Below are 22,120 nucleotides of genomic sequence, written 5' to 3'. Positions count from 1 at the left end.
ACCGTCTCCTCCCGTCCTGAGTGAAACGAGAGCTTCGCGTTCCTTTCGTTCCCCAGAGAAGCGTGTGGTCTCTCACTTCGCTTTGCCCTCCAGCTGGGTGCTCTGTGAACAAAAATACGAGCAAGTAGATGTGAATAAGTATTGGAAGATGGCTTATTGGAAGCATTGGACGATGATGTTTGTTATTTTCTCTAAGAACTAAGGCATTTTAAAATTGTTTAAACGTAACTTCTAGGAAGGAACCTAATTGTAAATACTACCGAAGAAAGGAATATTGAGTGGTGGAGGGTCTCTGTGAACATTTGCTCACTTTCATAACTGTGTTCCACTTCAGATTTATGAAGAGTTACGGGTTTTGATCTTGGATTGCAAAACATTGGGAAGACTTGCTGTGGTTTTGTCATCTGACCCAAACAGCGTAATATTCGTCCTCTGGTCTTGAAGGCTTAGGTTTCCTACGTGGCTTTTAGCATAAGCCCACTGTGACCCCTGCTCCTGCTCCTCTCTCTTAGAGCCAGGAACCTGGCAGGTAGGACCCAAGGACTCCAGCTGGCGGTATATTTGCTGCTGTCCTTGCTGCCATGTCTGTATGCCATGTGCTAGAAGCCTCTTCCCTGGGCCTCTGCAGCCTTCTCTTCTTACCAGATTCTTCTTCATCACTCTTGGTTCTGGCCCACTTCCCGTCCTGCTTTCCCTCGACTTTGGGTCTTGTGTACTGAGTTAGTTGGTGATAATTTTGAGATGATTCATGTGTTGTCCTAGTGATGACCTCTGAAGTTCCTTCGCATCCTCACTTAGGATGGACAGAAAGTGAAATTGAATGTATGGAATATGTTTTATGGCTCCTTTGCTGGTTTGCGGCTCTTCTGTGTAACTTCGTCTCTTCTTTTTGAGGTACTTGCTCCAGGTCAAGAATTAGTATTTTTGGCTCAAGCTGTGCAGGAGGAGTTTGAGCTATAGTTACTGACGTCCTTCTTCCAGGTGTACGAAGAGGAGTTAATTTTTTAGGTCTAACACCTGTCATGAGTATTTACTTTAAAAGATGTGAAACATTATTAAAGTTGTTAAAGATGCGCAGCACAGAGATGTTCCCTGTGCCACGTTTCAGCTCTTTATTCTGATGTGGAGGAGAGCTCCCAGTGGTGGAGAAACAGACTGACATATCGTATGAGTACAGATGAAGATGTGGCTGCTAACCTCAGACTTTTTGTGTTTAAGGTAGTCTTACTTATATTCATTTAGTTGTGTTTTCTGGAGTTGGTTGATACAACGTTTGTGAGTATGTATAGATTGCTAGTAGTTCAGTAAATAGGACTCTTCCTATTAAGAAACTCGTGGATTTGGGGTGCCTGGGTGGCTCAGTCAGTTAAGTGTCTGACTCTTGATTTCGGCTCGGGTTATGATCTCACAGTTCATGAGATCGAGCCCCACGTTGGGCTCTGCACTGACAGCACAGAGCCTGCTTGGGATTCTCTGTCTCCTTCTCTCTTTGCTTCTCCGCCCACTTATACTCTCTCTCTCTCTCACAAAATAAATAAATAAACATTAAACAAAAAACCTCGTGGATTGGGGAGTTAGTTTCACTAACTGATCATGTAGGATCTTCTCTTGGGCATGCTCCCCCATATGCTACAGATACGGCATTTGGATAGGCCTTGAATGTAATTTGTATTTTAAACTTTTTTTCATATTCAAAGGTACTGAGGGGAACGTTCAAGTTTCTGGTCTTCTTGTCAACATTCTTTGCCCTATCCTTTCTGTCTCTGCTGTTAAGAAATGTGCTGGTCGGATCATTTGCTTTGACAGAGTTTCTGATGGAGGTTTCTTCCTGATTTAATTTTATCGATAGATGCCATTGTGCTTAAAGAGAAAGCTAACCATGAGCCGAAGGTGGTGCGTGGGCACCCAACATTTTTGAAGTACTTGTTTTTCTTCCTAGGGGTCCTCCAGAAATTGACCATAGATTGCTTGGCCAGATTCAAGGTCCAGAGATTTATTCCAGGCATCCTGGGAGGCAAGGCACATCAGTCTTTCTCCACTGAATCTGATTATTCTACATGTGACCCATTGCCGCCTGTCCAGGTGTCTTCTGATGCAAATCTGGTGATAGTGGCAACCTTTCTAACTGGCTGAGTATCCTTGACAGCTGTTATCTATCCTGTCCAGGTATTTTTAGTCTCTAGCCTCTGTGGCCACGTCTAGAGGAACCGAGGATGAATTTAGCTGCTCTGGGGCTGCTCCAAGCTGTTGGATGTTCTCGGCTGCCTGCCTCACCAGCCTGCTCAGTACCACCTCAGTGAGGTTCTTTGCCCTTATCATTTGATGAAGGAGCATAAACAGAAATCACCTGTTTAAATTTTTTTTTTTCAACGTTTTTTATTTATTTTTGGGACAGAGAGAGACAGAGCTTGAACGGGGGAGGGGCAGAGAGACAGGGAGACACAGAATCGGAAACAGGCTCCAGGCTCCGAGCCATCAGCCCAGAGCCCGACGCGGGGCTGGAACTCACGGACCGCGAGATCGTGACCGGGCTGAAGTCGGACGCTTAACCGACTGCGCCACCCAGGCGCCCCAGAAATCACCTGTTTAATAAGAATGGAAAATTCCTGATTTTCAGGATGCTTTTCAAAATAAACAATAGTGGGGCGCTTGGGTGGCTCCGCCGGTTAAGAGTGTGACTCTTGATTTCGGCTCAGGTTATGATCTCCTGGTTGGTGAGGTCGAGCCCCATGTTGGGCTCCGCACTGACAGCGATTGGGATTCTCTGTCTCCCTTGCCCTGTGCTCCTCCCCTCTGCGTGTGCATGCACACGCTTTCTTTCTCAAAATAAACAAACTTGAAAACACCCAGACAGGGGTGCCTGGGTGGCTCAGTCGGTTGAACGGCTGACTTTGGCTCAGGTCATAATCTCACAGTTTGTGAGTTTGAGCCCCGTGGTGGGCTCTGTTGTCAGTGCACAGCCCACTTCGGATCCTCCGTCTGCCCTTCTGCTCCTCCCCTCTTGAGCTCGCTCTCTCTCTCTCTCTCTCTCTCTCAAAAATAAATAAAAAACATTAAAAAAAAAAACCCCAAAATAAAAACAAACAATGGTGAGTGACGACGTCGTACAACAATGAATGTGCTTAATGCCCCATATCGTATACTCAAAGTTATTTGGTAAATTTTGTGTTCTGTATATTTTACCACACACTCCAGATGGATTCAAAACCTAATGGAAAGAGTAGCTATAAGGTCTTAAACAATAAATATTTGACAATATTTTTATTACCCCAAGGTGAGAGATTGTGCCTTAAATAGTGTGTCAAAATCTCTCGCACGCAAACGTGCACCATAAATAAATGATGGTCGTCAGGCCCTGAGGTTTATTTCTATAAGAAAGTAGATGCTATGACACTTGAGGTCGGGGAGAGTAACAGGCCCTACTTTAGTGAGAGCAGTTTTTAAAAATTAAAAAATTTTTTTAATGTTTGTTTATTTTTGACAGCGCGCGCGAGAGACAGCATGAGTGGGGGAGGGTCAGAGAGAGGGAGACACAGAATCCGAAGCAGGCTCCAGGCTCTGAGCTGTCAGCGCAGAGCCCGACGCGGGGCTCGAACTCACGGACTGCGAGATCATGACCTGAGCCGAAGTCGGACGCTCGGCCGACTGAGCCACCCAGGCGCCCCTTAGTTAGAGCGGTTTTGATGGCAAGGGACACAAGCCATTCAGGTTGGTTCGGTGACGGTGGTTTATGTAGAAGAAGAGCTCGAAGCACTCTCCAGCCTCCCAGGACACACTGAAGTGCAGCTAGACGGTCTGGGAACTGCACCTGGAGACTCAGGTAGTAGACTTTTCCTCTAGAGACGCCTTGGGCTGAGCTGGGGTCTCTTCTGTGACACCACATGTCCCAGCTCTGCTGTTACCTGTGTTTCTCCTTGCAGATGAGATTTCTTTACTGCTGCGTGGCTTCCTCGTTCCACCGTAGCCTGCCACGGCTCCCGGCGTGGCTCCTGTATATCCTCGCTCTGGTCCCGGTGCTCGCCATTGAATGGCTCTGGCCCCGAAGGCTCGTATTCAGAATACTCCAGACAATTGGACTGACTCCTCTCGGCCAGGTGTTCATCCTGGTCTAGTCGACAGTGAAGGAGGGTTGGTTACGGTCCATGGACCTGCTGACCGTTCAGAGGGGGCAGAGGGAATCGTGTGAGAAGGGTCCGGTAGCGTGGGGTCTTGGCATCTTATACTCTGCCTCCGATAGTGCGAGAGAAGGATTGACTCCACAGTGGACTTACGTTCGGTTGCTGTAGGGAGTAAACTGCAGAGGAAGTGTTCACTGTAGCTACAGGTAGGAGGCCAGGTGTCCTTGGCCGGCCAGCCTAGGTGTGCACAGAGTAAGTCAGCAGTGTGAATGAGTGACTGCCCCAGGGCTTGTGCTCTGAGCGTTGGTGATGCAGGCAGGACACGCTGGAACGAGATGGTCTCTGCAGTGTTTGCCGTGTGTGGTTCTCAGGTAGAAGAAGGCAATTTGGGGATGCTGTTGGCATCTGAGGTTTTCCACAGTTAGGATACTTGGGTGGGTTTCCTTAATTTTCTTGTTGCTGTGGAACTTGGTAAGTTGGAAACACGCATCCTAAGTAAGAAGAGGTGGTGTGCGGTGAAGAAAACAGCAGACAGCCTCTGTTGAAGTGCATGTGGCCACGGGTAGGCGCGTTGTTTGGCTTTTCCTTGGTATGTCCTTCTTGCCTCTACTCTGGTTTTTCTTGGTTTCACAGGGTGGGCAGGTGGAGGTAGGTGAAAGGCCAGTAGATTGGGGGTACTGTGTAAAGGGCTAATCGTCTGCACAATGAATTTTCTGAATACACAGCACTTTAGTGATTGATGTTTTGTAGTGGTGACCCTCGAGCATATGGAGAAAAGCAACATTTAGTGTGTTCTGCTTAACAAGAGAGTAAAGAATATAACAGTTTAAAGAAACACAACCAACCATCAAAGTGGTTTTTAGGAGTTAAAGCGATTAGATACATTAGATACATTTCTTTTGTAGTAACAGCTTTATTGAGATGTAATTCATATACCATAAAATTCAGCTTTTAAGATATACAATTCAGTGGCTTTTATTATATTCACACAGTTGTGCAACTCTCACTACTAATTCCAGAATGTCTTCCTCACTCCCAAAAGAAACCCCTACCCGTTAGTAGCCACTCTGTGTTCCTCCCTCCTCCCAGCTCTAGGCCATCAGTAATCTACTTTACGTATTTGCCTTTTCTGGACATTTCTTAGAAATGGAATCCTACGATGGGTGGCCTTTTGTGACAGGCTTCTTTCCCTAAGCAAAATGGTTTCAAGGTTCATCTGTGTTGTAGTATGTATCAGAACTTTAGTCCTTTTATGGGGAGTAATCCTGTACTATATAGATATGCTACATTTTGTTTATGCATCAATTGATGGGCATTTGAGTTATTTCTACTTTTTGGCTACTGTGAATAATTTCGCTGTGAATATTTGTGTACAGGTTTTTGTGTGGACATGTTTTCAGTTTTCTTGGGTATATACCCAGGAGTGGAATTACAGGGTCATGTGGTAACTCTGTGTTTAACTTTTTCAGGAACTGCCAGACTGTTTTCCAAAGTGGCTGCATCATATTACATTGCCGCCAGCAATGTTTGAAGGTTCTAATTTCTTCACATTGTTGCTAATACTTGTTATTATCTGTCTTTTTGATTATAGCCATTCTTGTGGATGTGGAGTCGTATCTTACTGTGGTTTTGATTTGCATTTCCCTAATGACTGGTGATGCCGATCATCTTTTCCTGTGCTTAGTGGCCACTTGTGTGTCTGCCTTGGAGAAATGTCTGTTGAAGTCCTCTGTCCATTTTTGAATTATTTGTTGTTTGGCTGTTGGGTTGTAGCTGTTCTTTGTATATACTGGATATCAGTCCTTTATCAGATGTGCGATGTGCAGATGTTTTCTCCCATTCTGTGGATTGTTTTTTCATTTTCTTGATAGTGGCCTTTGAAGCACAAAAGCTTTAAGTTTCAAGTTCAATTTATCTGTTTTTTGTTGCTTGTACTTCTGCTGTCATAAGCAAGAAACTACTGCCTAATCCAAGGTCATGAAGATTTATACCTATGTTTTCTTAAAAAAATTTTTTTTAACATTTATTCATTTTTGAGAGTGAGAGAGACAGAGCGTGAGCAGGGGAGGGGCAGACAGAGAGGGAGACACAGAATCAGAAGCAGGCTCCAGGCTCCGAGCTGTCAGCACAGGGCCCGACATGGGGCTCGACCTCACGGACTGCAAAATCATGACCTGAGCCGAAGTCGGATGCTCAACCGACTGAGCCACCCAGACGCCCTGTATACCTGTGTTTTCTTAAAAGAGGTTTGTAGTCTGAGCTCTTACATGTAGGTCTCTGATTCATTTTGAGTTAATTTTTGTAATTTTGTGACATATGCAGGCTGCCAACTTCATTCTTTTGTACGTGGATATCCAGTTGTCCCAGCCCCATTTGTTGAAAAGAGCATACTTTCTCCATTTTAAGTTTCTTGAGATCCTTGTCAAAAATCAATTTGCCATGAGTGTGTGGGTTTAATTTTGGAGTCTCAATTCTGATCCATTGATGTGTATGTCTCCCCTTACGCCAATACCACACTGTCTTGATTACTGGTTAAGTTATAGTTAACTCTGCAGTTATGTTTTGAAATTGGGCAGTGTCTCTCTCCCAACCCTGTTCTTCTCTTTCAAAATGGTTCTGGCTGTTCTGATTCCCTTGAATTTCCATATGAATATTAGGATTGGCTTGTCAGTTTCTACAAAAAAGGCAGTTTTGATATCAATAGGGATTATGTTAAATCTGTGGATCAACTTGGGGAGGTTAAATCCTTTTTATGAATCCGGATCTGCTGTTTGCTTTGGGAACGACTGGTAACTCAAGCAGCCAAGCATCTTACCTTAAAAGGAATATTGTTTTAATTTATTAATATAGTAGGCTGCTTTGGTTGAAACACTGTAGTTCACTTTTAGGCTGGAATTGGACTTCCCAGGTTCCAAGAGAGCGAATAGCTATTCGTATATCCTGTAGTTTGGCTTGTGGTGTGTGTTCTTCCGACGTGAAAGTTTGCTGGTAGCATGCTGGTTTGCAAAACGTGATATTCTGCTTAACACTGGTTCTGATTAATAAAGAATTAACAGATTCCACGTATGAGTATTTAATTATCAAAGAGAATGCGTTACTATGAAATTGTGATGTTAAAATTCATGTAATTGTTATTGTCAGATGTGTCAGAAGAGAGTTTAGGGTCTTGTATTCCTGTGGGGGCCCTGTGACTACCAGTTATTGTTAATACCCTAAAGTCGGGTCATTTACGTGACAAGTAGTAATAAAGTGCCAGGCACAGAGAAGGACAGACGCTGCCCCTGTCCTCATGGAGCTGACTGGGAAACTGACAGTAAAAGTGCCACGTGCCACGCAGGGCTCTGTGTCGTGAAGGCGAGTGCGTGATGAAGGGATTGACTGACCCTGTGGGGCTGGGGGAAGCCTCTTGAGCTGAGCTCTGAAGCAAAGTGGGAATTAATGGAGAGAAGAGTGAGGAAAATGTTTCAGGTAATCGGATGAGCTGGTTAGTGAGATGTGCGGGGATGCTCTGGCTGTAGTCTGGCTTTTTAAAGCTTCTGAGAAAAAGGATGTGAAGTGACGACTTCACATGGCTCTGGTCTTTACTCTGCCCCTTAAGTGCCCTGTGACTTTGCACACGTAACTTTTCTGAGCTTATTTACTTAATGTCTTTTAATCTTATGAAGCAGTGCGTAACATTTTTACTTAGAGGTATTTCTATGAAAACGTAAATCTAGGCTTTTGATTGATTGTATTTGTAGAATTCAAAAGGAATTACTTTTTCATGATCTCCCATGGTCGGTTACTTAGGAATGCAGTACTGGTAAACTGAATATTTTCCTGAACATTTTTCCTAGTCTTTGGAATTGGGATTCACTTCAGTTCATACACACCCCAGATGCTTCCAGTCTACAGAGCAGCAGATATGGATGTGACTCATTCAAGGCAGGTCATAGAAAATGCTTTCAGCAGGCAGTGGGGGGACCTGAGAAGACTTCTTAAAGGAGGTGGAATTTGACCTGGCATCACTGGTTTGCAAACATGGTAGTTGGAGGAGAAATTCCAAGCAGAGGGAATGGAACAAAGAAAGGTGCAGAGCCAGGAGGGTACAAGGTGGCTGGAATTCTGGGCGCATGTGGGTAGATGAGCCTGGAGAAGTAGGTAGGGGTCAGGTTGCAGGGGCTCAGAAAGTCAAGACCGAGGAGTCTGGATTTTATTTTGTCTGCTCTGGGACAGAGGCATTTAGAGCCTTATTATTTTTCCTTAGCATAGGAGTGGGATTGACTGGATAGAGTCACTTCTCCTTGAAGGTGCTAAGAAGGGCCACCTGCTTACGTCTCCAGCTTCTTCTCCATTCTCCAGCCGTGTTGAATTTTTCTAGATTCCGATTGGCAGGAGCACCATGCTTTCTGTTGGTTTTAGGCCTTGTACCTTGCCACTGCCTCCGCTTAGAAGGCGCACCTCCCTCTAGAACACATGCGTACATCCCCTTACGTGTGCTCTGCTTTACTGACGCTCCTTGTCCTCTGGGCTTCACTCTAAATGAGACTTGTCCAAGAAGCCTTGTTGACCTTGCCTCTCTTTTCAGACTGGAACGTATGCCCTTCCTGTGTGCACCCACAGCACTTTATGGTTTTCCACGTTCAGGCATATTTAAGTTTGTATGGGAGTTGCTTGTTTATTTCTTTTTCTCCCTCCATTAGGTGTACAATCTAGAGTCAGAGACTTGAGTACCTGGCGCTTAGGATGGGCTTAGTAAATGTTTGTTGGTTGAATGAGTGAATGAACGAAGATGAGGGACTGGAGTAGGGAGGAAAAAGCTTCTGGCAAGAATGTGTGTAGAAGTGGATTGGATAAAGGAGTGAGCGTGACTGAGTCTGTGTGTGTGAGAGAGACACAGTGTCGTGGGCCTTGAAGGATGAGCATAGTTGAAGATGACTCCTAGCTTTTGAACCTCCACAGCTGAGGTTAGGGAAGGCTGCTAACCGGGATAGGCAGTCCAGGAGGATGTGTTTTGGAGACTGGATGCAAATGTGTCGGTTGTCTTTTAGACATAATACCTGTACAATATGGCATTCCAAATATGGGTCAGAAATTAGGGGAGTCATTCTTGTCCCTGTGTTTTTTTCTTTTTCATTGGGCACTTTCAGAGGTCAAGTGGGCTGTGGTGATGGGAGTCCTTAGAGAGTAGCCTCGTTGGCACAGGGCAGGGTGGGAGCAGGGTAGTGAGTAGACCTGGAGGGGTAAACAGAGATACGTTTGCAGGGCCTCTGGTAGAGCATGCAAGCTTCATGAAAGTAGGGACCTTGTTTGTCTTGTTTATTGTTAATATCTCTGCCCGGAACAGTGCCAGTTGGTTGAATGAATGAATCAGCTCAAAAGAATTGGAAGACCTAGTAGTGAGTAAAATTGTCATGGGAGAAGAGAAGGGGCATGAGAATGGAAATGTGTCACCAGAGAGCAGAGGACCAGTGGACACTGAGGAAGAATGGTCAGGGGTGGTAGAATAAGAAGAATATAAATGCAGAGGGTTGCAAGGAGGTTATCAGTTGTGATGCTGCAGAGAGTTTGGGCAGAATGAAGACTGAGAAGAAGCTATTGATTTTGTCACTTTGGTAGTGAGTTGAGAGAATGAAAAAGAGGTGGTAGGAGGGCAGATAATTCCTTCAAGGACTGTGGTGATAAGTGCAGAGTGCTGGTGAACACGGTAGTGACATGAAGATTGAAGTCTCTGCTGAGAAGAGAGGTCACTGGGACCTGATGGACTGTGGGTGTGCTTGTTATGGGTTGCTGCTGTAACAGTTACCATGTACTTAGTGGCTTAGAACAGGATACTGTTATCTGATCCTGTGGGTCAGGAGTTTAGTTAGGGCTTTGCTAGGTCCTCTGCTTCAGGGCCTCACAAGCCTGCAGCCAAGGTGTTTAGCCAGGGCCGGGGTCTCATTTGAAGGCTCGACTGGGGAAGGATACTCTTGCAAGCTCACGCAGTTCAAAGGATTCACTTCTCTGTGGGTGGTTGGACTGAGGGCCTCAGTTCCCGGCCTCACGGGCCCCTCCAGCACGGCAGCCCGCGTTGTCACAGCCAGCAAGGGAGAGAGTCTGCGAGCAAGACAGAAGGCACGACCTGTATCACCTGATGATGGAAGTGACATCCTGTGACCTGTGCCATGTCCTGTAGGGCGGGAGCAGGTCACTAGGTCCGGCGCACACCCACGGGGAGGAGTTACACAAGGGTGTCTTAAGTGTTGACATCAAGAGATGGGGTCATGGAGCATCCACTCATAGAGTTTGTCTTCACAGAAGAGAGGGACGATGGCAGTGGAAGGCATAGGACTGTTCTTCAGAAAGAGACCCTGTAGGATGCAAATGACAGAATGGAAACTTTTAAAGAGGGAAGTTTTGGAGGTGAAGTTCCAGGTGAGGGTTCAGATCTAGTCGCGTTGGTGACATTTCTCAGGCAACCTTCCCTGGCCTCTTTCTTCGTCCCCTGACAAGGTGAGCAGGTGCCTCTTGAAGTGCTCATTCCTGTTAAACCAGTTAACAGACTGTATTATAATTGCCATTGACAAACCCTTCTGCCTTGCTAAAATTGAATTATGTACCAGCAAATTTTTGGTCAGTGGATATATCTGTCTTGTTTGCCTTAGGATGTTGGTGAGGACCAAATGAGGTAATTGCTGTGCAGGTATTTTTTTGAATGTAAACTGGTGTGCAAACAAAGGTATTAAATTGTGTGTCCTCTCCCTTGCCCCCATGTTCAGTAGAAAATGTGGACTTTAATGTACATTTTACTTGTTAACGTGGGTTTATTATGTTGTACCTAAGTTATTGAACTGGGCTTTATTTAATACGGTGCTATTTTTAGGGCCTTTTGAGTAGTGTTTGCTTTTATGATGAGTGACCCCAAACTGCTGCACCTTTCAAGCCCTTGTATCCAGTTTTTATTGTGTGTAAAAAAAAAAAAAAAAAAATCTGTTCTTGCTGTCCCTTGTCACTCTTGCTTCTCCCGACCTGTCAATTGCTAGCTATCCTTTCTCCTTCTGATTTGTTTCTGATCTTCCATGGGCTTGGCAACCTGATAATTAAGCTTATTAGAACTGTGAGTAGTTTAATAGTAATCAAGCTTAGGAATACGGATCAGAGAGTCCTCCTCACAGTGAAGTATGGGAGCTTTTGTGCGTGGACTTTGTAAAAAATCTGTTTTGGCCTCGGAGCATGTCTTGGCTTCCTTCCTGGCTCTGGCTGTGTGTAGATTAGGTGAGGTTCCCACATAGTCTGGTTCCATCTGGGGGAGTGCGGCTGCCATTTTCTTGGCCTATGCCTCATTGCTGTGTTACGAGACACGGTGTCATTCTCCCCTTTAGTTTTGATGAGGTTTTAGTCCTTGGGCAGTAGCAAGTAGTGACAGGTGATGGGTGGTCTGTAGTTCACGGACCAGAAAATGTTTGGGAAGCCCAGAAAATCTTCCCACCAGATCAACGTCTAGGCCTGCGTGGTAGCCTGGCAATATCCTTGTTAGCCTTTTCCTTCAGGATGCTGAGCTCCCAGCCCAGGTACTCGATATTCCTGGATCTCCCTCAGTGTCCGCACTTGCTTTGGCTTTTCTGTCAGACTGCCTTGTCTACTTGCTGTGCCTGAACTTCCGTGCTGTGTCTTCGTGGAGCAGTGTTCTGCCATCATCGGGGAGAGAGCCTTGGAGCTCTTCTGGAGACCGCATGGGCATGTGTGGGAAGACCTGCTCCTGGGTCTTGCTCTGCTCCTTTTTGGCCAATGGCCTTGTCAAGCGTCTACCCGTGCTGTGGTGTCTCCCTTTCTAGAACAGGCGTCATGTCTGCTCTGCTACCTGCTGGGACCAAAATAGGATTTTAGGTATGAAAGTGCTTGTTACGTGTGCAGAGTATCAAATAGAATGCCTAGGGGCGCCTGGGTGGCTCAGTCGGGTAAGCGTCCGACTTCGGCTCAGGTCATGATCTCATGGTTCGTGACTTAGAGCCCTGCATCGGGCTCCCTGTGTCAGCAAAGAGCCTGGAGCCTGCATCGGATTCTGTGCCTCCCGCTCTCTTTGCCCCTCCCCACTCGTGTTTTTGTCTCTCTTCCTCTCTCAAAAATAAACAAACGTTGAAAAAATAAAAAAACCCAAACAGAATGCCTAGTTTATCGGGCTGATTTTGTTGATATTTTATAGTGCTCTGTCTTTGAAGAGTTAAAAACCATTGTTATCATTAGTGCTAGTAATAAGTGCAAGGAAAACAATGTAATTTTAAATTTCATATAGTTTCTCTCCGGATGTGTTCTGCTAGAATCTATTTGTGCAAATGTGGACATTTAATAAGTGCTCTTTGATTATTTTCAGAATATTGAGTATACTGGCTTCCTAGCCAAATTAAATTTATGAAAATTCTAATGATACTGTGATTCATATCTAGAAAGAATAATTTTTTTTTCATTCTGAAATCACTTTAAATACGCTTTACATGAATCTCTGGTAATAGCGAATCAATTAATGTGATTTCTCAGGTCATAAATCAGGCTTGATATATTGTTCTTCTGTAAGCTTCTTAGGACTTCAGCTGTTTTGTGGTCTGTTTTAGCTAGTTGTTTGCTTTTGAACTCAATTCTGGGTGTTGAACTCAATTTGAGAGCCTAAAATGGTTTGTGCCCCAATTACCTTGGAGGTTACCACTTCACTTTTTTATTGAGCCTGCCTTGGTAGTAGGGAGTCAACCACCTATCAGCCGGTTTTCCTTTTAACTTGAGTACATACTTTAATTTTGTCTCTGTCCCATAGGAATGTTGGGAAGGTTATTATAGTAGTGCCTATGGTATATTTTAAACTTCTTGAAAAGAGGTAATATGTGAGCACAAAATATTTTTGTACTGTACCGCCTAATTTCTTTCTCCACTAACCTTTTGTGGTTCAGAAAGAAAAAGGATAAAGTTACTTGTGTTTAGGGGTACACTCTCAGAGATCATTAGCCCGATTTTACGGAGCGTCTCCAGAGCATGCCTTTGCCAGACCTCGTGTTCCTTTTTGTTCAGCAGTCCTGTGCTCTCGCCAGAAATGTTAGCATTGGGCCTCTTGGTGTCTTGTGAACGCTGTTGAGTATTTTTACCCCTTAGTTCTTCTGAGTTGGTCTAAAATAGCTTTTGTCTTACTGCTTGCTTGTTATGGGACCAGAGGATGGGTGGCTACTCAGGGCAGCATTAGGGGAGGGAGAGAGGGTCTTAAAAAGGCCGATGGCCACAGTAAATCCCACCCACACCATCATAAGACATGGGGCCACTCTCTTTTCTTTTCCACAAGCTTCTGGGAATGTCATTCATCTGGGAATTCAACAGACATTTGCGCTTCTGTTGTGTGTTAGACATTAAGTATTAAGTACTGGAGATACCGGGACGAAGGAGCCTGACATCCCTTTAAGGATGCCCTTGAGATCATCTTGTTTTGAGTATGTTAGAAAAATATTTGTCAGAGAAGAAAAGCTACTAGATTGGTTTTAGATGCTGGATAGCCTTAGGGATTGAAGGTGGAGTTGTAGGTTAACAGAAGACATTTCTGAAAGGAGTGATTCTTCTGTAATTAAAAACACACACACACAAATGGCATTGTTCAAGGGACTGGTAGCTGATCAAGAAATCCATCTCCTCTTCCTGGGCAGGTAGCCAGACCACATTTCCCAGCCTCTCTTGCAATTAGGCGTGGCTTTGTGGCCAAGTCTAGCCAATGGAACGAGAGCAGGGAAGTGTGCCACTTCCAGGCCTGGCCCGTAAAACCCTCCAGGCATGGTCATCCGGGCGCTTGCCCTCTTTGCTGGCTGAGGCAGAAGAGCCCAGTGACCTGGGAGGGCGCCTGCCGTGGGATGGAAGGAGCCCGGGTGCCAGAGCCGCTGCTGGTAGGGGAGCCCTCTACTGATCAGGAACACCCGTTTTGGACTTTACACCAGCAAGAAGTAAATATTTATAGTCTTTGAGCCATGGTACAGTTTGCTCTGAGTAGCCTCCCTAACTGATCTAGGCGTACTGCCTGGAACGCTAGGCAACACTGGTGAGTTGAGCAAAGGTGCTGAGAACTTCGGACTCCGCTTTCCTTTCCATTACTTGTATGTCATGTTATGTGAAATGACCAGCTAATTTGCAGAATCGATGTGAGTCATGCTAAAATATGTGGCAAAAGTTTTTTAATGTATCGTTTCTAATTGATGCAAGTGGTTTATTGCGTTCAGTGTGGCCTCTCTCCTTTGATTTAATGAGCTGTGTGGGGCCTCAGCTGGCTTTAAAGGGACTCTATGGAGACTTAAATATTCTGAGTCCTTATTTCAAAGAACTTTAAATACAGTTTTCATCATGCAACTTCTCTGTTCAAAAGCCTGTAATCACTTCTTATATAGCATTTTGCTTAATTTATTCCAGCATCCAAAAAGTATGTGTCACACCCTGACCTAGGTTCTCTCAAGGGAGCCCATGCCTCCAAAGACCTTGTGCTTGGTACACAGAGAGTTACTGAGTTTCTGTACTGCCACCATCTGCTCATTTTAGCCCTTAATAAATCATGTATTATTTTTTCATTACATTTTTTTAGTATCATCTGCAACTTCATAGAGTACTTTCTGAAGTCAGGGAGTACATTTTATAGAGCTTCTGTGTCTCCCCTCTTGGGTACTTCTGGAGATGCCGGACACTATCCCTGTAGTTTCTTTTAATTGTCTTGCTTGGATTTACTGGAATGGTTTTTTATTATAGTTTGTGTTAACAGACAGGCATGCTTTTTTAGTCTGTTGGGAATTCATAGAATTCTGGAGGAACGTTAGGACTGGAAGGATCTTTTCAAGCCAATTCCTGATCTTTTAGACCATCTGCTTCCTGATACTCAAGGTATGGCCCTGAATCATGGCATGGGCATTGCCTGGGGGCCTCTTAGAAGCACAGTGTCACAGGGCCACACTCAGACCTGTGAATCAGAACCTGCATTTTAACAAGGCCCTCAGGTGACCTGCGTGCACGTTAGAGTTGGAGATGCTCTGTTGAAGGTCAACCCCCTTTTTGCTCCTGAGGAAGCTGATTAAAGTAGCGAGTTGCCCAGAGTCACATTGCTGGTTTATCTCAGTGGTTCCCATCCTTGCATACATCTTGGGATCACTTGGGAACCTTCAGAAAATACTGATGCCTAGGTCCCAGCCCTACATGTTCCAACGTAACCTGGTCAGGGTTACAGCCTGTGTATCAGCATTCAGAAACTCTCCCTGGACTACCGACATGCAGTCATGCTAAGAGCCGCTCATCTGGTTGTTGAGAGAAGCCAGCTTTCTTGATGCTTCAGTCAAGGAGGCCTTGTACTCCACGTGTGGATGCACGTTCAGAAATGGTGTTTTCCCTACCTGATTTCTCACTGTAGCACACCATCCATTTTATACCCATGACATTACCCCACTACCCCCCCTCCCCCCCTTCCCCCACGGGCTGGTACCCCACAAGGGTAGGACCTTTGTCTTTGTCTGTCTTGTTCACTGCTAGGTCCCAGCTCCTAGGACCATGTCTGGTACACATTAGGTGCTCCTTTAATAATTGTAGAACAAGTAGAAGGAGTTACAGAGAGGGAAACGCGGGCTGCTCGGATGGCACCGGCAAGGCTGCCTAACTTGGTCATTGGAAGGCTTCTTGACGGTTGAGCTGGAGTCAGCCAGGAAGGGCAGCATGGAGACGGGCAGCTGAGGGCGGACTTGGACCCAGATCTGTCTGCCCTTGAACTTGTGGTTTTGCACGTAGAGCATTGTCCTGGGGACAGAGAGGCCAGCTGTTTGCGTTGGACCTCAGCAGTTTGTGGGACTGGGATACAGTCAGACCCTCAGACCGGTGCTCCTTCCTCCCAGAGCCACCTCTGGCTTTGTGCTGTGAACAGGCTTTAGAAATCCTTGTAAGGGTCCGTGGAATGAAAGTGCCTCGCCTGGAGTCTGGCCTGTGGGTCTTCAGTGTCAGGTAGCCATTGCTCATGGAAGTTTTCTTGTGATTTAGCTTCTTTCCCTTGAGCACCCAGCGTTTTTGAGGATAGAATGACTTGATTTCACTCTCAGTGTTTGTGAAGGAGTTTCTTTTCTGGTTAACTATTAAGACTTCATTGTGCCAGTGCTGAGGAGAAATCATGGTTGACTGTTTGTGGTATTTCTGTTACTTTTTCCTTTTTTAGTGTTTAATTTTTCTTATTAGTTATTTGGTGCATTTTACTGCTCATTTACCTATTGTCGAACTTTGAAGTTAGGTGCATGTAAAAGCCCTTTTTTATGAAGCCATTCATTAGTGCATCCCACTGTACATTAGTAATTTTTGGATCTTTTGACACTCAGACCGTTGTTAAGATGTCTTGTTAAGTGTAAACTTATACTATCTGTTTTTGGTAACAGGAAGCCAGAAAATGTTAAGCTTTGAATGTAAGGCATTCTTTTTAACATCATAAAATTTCAAGTTTCCATTCTGAAACGACATTAAGATGAGAGGTTGCGTTATGTGGTTAGAAGGCTGTGGCTGGCGGCTCTTGCAGACGTTACTCGAAGTCAGACTGCTGCTGGCTTTTACATCAGCCACTCCTTATAATGCCCCGTAGTTCCACAGTCACAGTCACGGGAAGAGATGAATGTTGGTTTTTCCAAAGGATGCGTGAATTCTGAGCTTAGTTGATAGTGTATGGGGAGAATCCCTGTGTTACCACAGGTTGCTAATCAGTAGGTACCATTGTTGATTAAATCAAACAGAGGAAGGGACGGTAAAAGTCCTGGATCGAGAATTTTCTAGAAACAGTAAAGTAGGGAGCTGATGGTTATTCTGTTTGCTAGCAGTCACACTGGGGAGAAAGACCTCATCTCTGGTGAAGCATTTGATCATTGGTATAAGGAGAGAAATTGAAAATTCATAGAGGTCAAGTTTAGTCAGATTTCAACGCTCTCTTTGGCCCCCCCACAATTCAGGCAACTGGTCAGTTCTTAGAAAGTGTTAACATTGTTACAGATTATTCTTACTAAACACAGAAACAATAGCACTTCATATTTGTGTCGTAGTTTTGAATTTAAAGCACTTTTGTACGCATCACCCCATGTAAGTTTCCCGGGCAACCCTGCGAGAGAGGTGAGAGGCTCCGTCACTGCCCTTTGTGATGAGGTCATGCAGATGTTAGTTTACTTTCCCAAGGGTAGCTGGCAAGTGAGAGAACTGAGCTTTTCACATTTTAAATATAAAATGTTAAGGGTGGTTGCTGAACTTATAAACTGTCCTTGGTTTTCTAAGTATATAAATATGTGGTTTATAATGCAGGATGAATAATCTAAAAACTTATTTAATACTGTAACTGAAGAAGGATATTTTTAGGGCCGAAATAATTGACTGGCAAGACTCACAGAAATTTTTTCCTTTTTAAAAAGTTACTGTTATATAGTTTTTCTTACATGAAAACTGTAATTTTATCTACATGAAGCAGCCTGAGAGCAGAGACCTGGTCTTCCAACTTCCTCCTGACTCACTGCACCTGCCACACTGTTAGTTGGACTCCTTAGGTCCTTCCAAATGAGTTGGGGGTCGGGCTCACTGTTGGGAGATGGTTCGCATTGTAGCTGCAAAACGAATACGGCATTGGTTCTTCTTAGCAAACGTTTCCTGTCTGTGCAGCACATATGGTCCCTATTAAAAAAATTATACACATAGTGTGTGCTCACCAGCCTGTATCTTTTTTTACACACGTGTAATTTAAATTTTGAAACACTCTTAAGCCTACAGAAAAATTGCAGGTGTAGTGCAAAAGAGCTCTTTTCCCCCTGAACTGTGTGAGAATAAGTTGCTGATGCGTTTCATCATCCTCAAATACTTGCTTCTGTATTTTCTGCAAATGAGCGCATTCTCCTCTGTAACCACTATGTAGTGATCAAAATCAGGAAATTAACACTGGGACATTTCTACCCTCTGATCCTCAGATGCTCCTGCAGCTGTGCCAGGTGACCCTGCAGTGACCTTTGTAGAGAAAGGTCCAGTCCGAACCCTGGTCCATACTGTGTTGTCTCCTCAGACCCCTTTGCTACAGAACAGTTCTCAGTCCTTTCTGACTCTATGACCTTGACACTCTTGAAGATTACAGGCCAGTCATTTTGTGGAATGTTCCTCAATTTGGATTTGTTTGATGTTTCCTCATGATTAGATTCAGGTTTTGCATCTTTGGCAGGAATATCACAGAAGAGCCAGTATATATCTTTTTCAAAGATTAGTTTTACATTTTATTTTCTGTTTCCTTAGAGCGTTTCCCAAAGTGTATTCTGCGGAACTAGCACCTACTGTGTTCTCAACACCGTGCCACCTCTAGAAGGTAGGATTCGAAAAGCTTTTGACTTACAGGAAGGGGTGGGCTTGGCAGTGAGAGTGATTCCATCCTCGTAGTGCAGTGGAAATAGCCTGTGACCAGGCCTCGGGAGACCTGGGTTCTGCCTTTAACTTGCTGTGTGATCTTAGATGAGTTACTTAATCCTTCTGGGGGTAGCAAAACAGTACTCCCTTCGTAAAGTTTCTGTGGGGGTTCAAAAAGGCAAAGGGTTTAATCACATGGGAAATTCAAAACACTCTGCAAATTTTAGATACTAATACAACAGTTTTAGAATTCTAGTGTCCATTTCCCGTGACTTCGAGTAGCCGTGTGCTACTGTGGGAAAAGCCACACTGAGTCACTTACTAGCTGCGGCTCCTGGGCAAGCTAATCTGAACCTCGGGTTCTTCATCTGGAAAATGGGAGTAATTATGCCCTGGTGGGTCATTGTGGAAATTAAATGAGAGAACACAATGTAAAATTCTTTCTGACGTAGAGTCCCACAAATGTTTACTTCTGAATAAATAGTAGAAAATAAGTTTATTTGATCACATGTAGCTCAAATTGAAATGAAATGAAATGGAATGGAATGGAATGAAGCAGGAGAGAATGCCCCAGAACCCAGACTGAAGCAGTCGATTGCAAACCTCCTGTGCTCCCACTTTATCGGCCTCCGTTCGCATATTTTTAAATGGAAAATGTAGATGCAGCTGAATAGTGAGAAGTTTATTGAACCCGAGTTAGGAGTTGACCTAAACCTGGACCAGAGATTTTGGTAGTGTGATTGACAGAGAGAGGGTAAATCTGGGCCGCCTAAAAAAAGAAAGGGTAAGATGTGATGATCACACACTCGAAGAAGAGGAATGGGGTTGTTAAATAGCAACATTAGGTATGTTTTCTTCAAAACAAAACAAAACAAAACAAAACTTTATTGTTCTTTTTCAACTTTAGAAAGTCTTTCGGATAATTACAACTGAGTTCAGTTCATTTTGGAGAATTTCTTTTAGAGAGATATCATACCAATGCTTGGCAAATAATTAAGCACATTGGTGCTTAATTAATATTTATTTTGGATGAGTAATGATTTGAAGGTCTTAGGTTGCTAACGGTGGTATTTGCTACTGTGAGCGCTGTGCTGACTTGAATATAACAATATGTGCTTATGTTTTTCGGAATCAGTTCCTTTCCTACTAATTAAATCTAAGCACATAATAATTAGAGCAGAACAGAAACATTGTAGAGCTTCCTTTTAATTTTACCACTGCAAGTTGTTGATCAAATATATTCCCAATAAGATTTAGGAATTGGGTTCACTGTTATACCAACTAATTTTGAACAGTTTGGTCTAGAGGTTGAGAGATTAATCATAATCAACTTGATTGAATAACTGTGTTCATAATTATTCACCAAAATTATTTAATTTTTATTAATTATGAATCAAAATAAAATGGATGTTATCATTTCCAGGTTAGAGTTAATGTAGTTATAATTTCCCTTGCAGAAGCCAAAATGTGTTCCAAGGAGAGAGTTCAAATACATATCTTTGGAAAGGATTTGGTGATGTGACTTTGAGCTTTTAGAAATAAAACATGAAAACAAGAATTCCACTTTTTGCCTAATTAAGCGAATGAGCATTTTCGCACATTTTAGAGAGTTTTAGTTAAATTATACTGTGCCTCTAAAATTATTGTTTGGAAAATATTTGAAGGTTGTCTGGAAAAGATGGTTCACTCTCTAGAATTATAGCTGTCAGCCAGGCACATCATCTGTCAATTTCAAGAGCTTCACTAGTTATTTTTATTGTGAAGTAGGTTAGAAAATTATTTTGCGAAGTCATATATCATACACGCATATTTTGCCAGATAATGATAATGAAGTGTTGTACCGTATTTGGTTGACACTTCCATTTTGCAGTGTCAAAGTTTAACGATTTGGATTAAATGCTGAGATGGAGCTGAAACCGGTGTAAACCTTACTTTTACCGTTAACTCAAGATTCTGTTACAGTCTTAGTACTGACATGGAGATTTGAAAACTGGCACATGTATTTATCTAATTATTGTATCCTGCATAGGCATTCCAAACACACTAAAAAGCCGCTTTTAATTGAAAAACACAGTTATACAGTTTAGCCATGTGAGCAGTTCTTTTCCTGTAAAAGCAGTTACTCTTCATCACACTATAACCGGAAAAAACGAAATTTGAAAATATGAGTTTCAAGATTCTGCCTATTTGAGTTCCTAATATTCTTTACCCAGTATTAAAATTGCCATCTTCATAATGCACAGTGGGAAAATTTACCCATTGTTGTGTTTCTAAAAAACATCCAATTTATATTCGGCATGAACCTAAAATTCTGGAAATAGCACAGTTTAAAAACTGATTAAGGGGAACCCATTGGCCTGTCATACTCCTCTTCCTTTTGAACCCATGGCTGCACATCCCCATAAAATGCTATATTTGGAATCGTGATTGAGACAGTGCTTACACAGCCATTCTTCTTTTCCTCTTTAAAAGCCTTTGGGCCGATTCACCGCTGCCTGATTTGGTATCAGAGTGGAAGACAGAAGCGTCTTAGTTGTGTTAGTTGTTAGTTAGTTAGTTGTGCTGTTGAGAAGAGTATCTCTTTTCTCTCATCCCACGTGTATGCACACACACGTGTGTATACCTATATGTGTGGATGGACACACATGTACACGCAGGCAGCAGCACACACCTGTCTGTGTGTACATGCATATGTATACACATAGGTAGGAGCGTGCACACACACACACTCATATGTTTTATAGCCACAGGACAGCTGAGTCCCTCAAGGAGACTTAAAAGAATAGATAATTAACATCAGGTTGTGATCACAAACATAAAAATAGAAGCCGGGGTTTAATACTATGTTCATTATTGTTCAGAATTATCCTTTAAATAATAGTTTTCTCAGAGATACGACTAGTCCCATACAGTTCAGAGTAAGCCTGCTGATTGAGCACTGAGGGTAGTACTGTTTGCATAAAAGGCATCTGATAAATGGGGACTATTTGAATTGAGTATAGATTTTAGAATTTCACTTCTGCTTTCAGAATTGTACACATCATGGGAGATTTTTTTAGAAAACGAGAATAAAACCACTTTAGGGGAAGAGAGAAGGGAGGTGAAGGCTCATGTGATTTGGTATTCTGCGCTTTAAAGTTTTATGGCCCGTGGTGCCTCCCTCGGGAGGATGAAGTGCAGGGAGCATGCATAGCATTACACCGGTTTATAGTGGGTAATTAATACAGAACTTTCTATGAACATCCTCTCAGTCGAACACTTCGCTTTCTGATTTCATAGCAAGATTTTTTTAAAGTTTAATTTTATTTTGCTCTTAAAATTTTGGATTCTTAAAAGCCGTCAGCTTTTAAGTTTTTCAAGCTTTTATACTGCTTATAGAAATAGAGGATTGGGCATTATAATTCAATTGGTTGTGTAGTTCATGGACCAAAAAAGATTTAGCACGCTAAAATTCTCTTAAGTTCCTCCCTTTAAAATATTTCCATGTGATGTAGTAAATTTTTTCAAATTCTTTCTGTGCCCAATATTTTTCTGTTAAGATCTTTTCCTTGAGAAGAAATGTCTTAATCAGATGAAAAATGTTTGGAGAGGATCTTATTGTGACGGTGGAAAGTTTTTTATTCTTTTATGGTTTTGACGTGTTCAAA

General features: G+C 43.3%; 1 protein-coding gene across 3 annotated transcripts in view; it reads left to right on the top strand.

Moving 5' to 3' along the window:
* Nucleotides 1–22,120, top strand: part of LOC125913618 (calmodulin-binding transcription activator 1-like) — a 424,752-nt gene that overhangs the window by 10,770 nt on the left and 391,862 nt on the right. For all 3 annotated transcript variants that reach the window (XM_049618851.1, XM_049618853.1, XM_049618852.1), the window contains exon 2: nt 18,366–18,435. In XM_049618851.1, coding sequence (XP_049474808.1) covers nt 18,366–18,435 — 70 coding nt within the window. The remainder of the gene's footprint in view (nt 1–18,365; nt 18,436–22,120) is intronic.

This window comes from Panthera uncia (assembly GCF_023721935.1).
Source record: "Panthera uncia isolate 11264 chromosome C1 unlocalized genomic scaffold, Puncia_PCG_1.0 HiC_scaffold_4, whole genome shotgun sequence".
Classification (NCBI taxonomy): Eukaryota; Metazoa; Chordata; class Mammalia; order Carnivora; family Felidae; genus Panthera; species Panthera uncia.
This window is presented reverse-complemented; position numbering and strand designations above follow the sequence as displayed.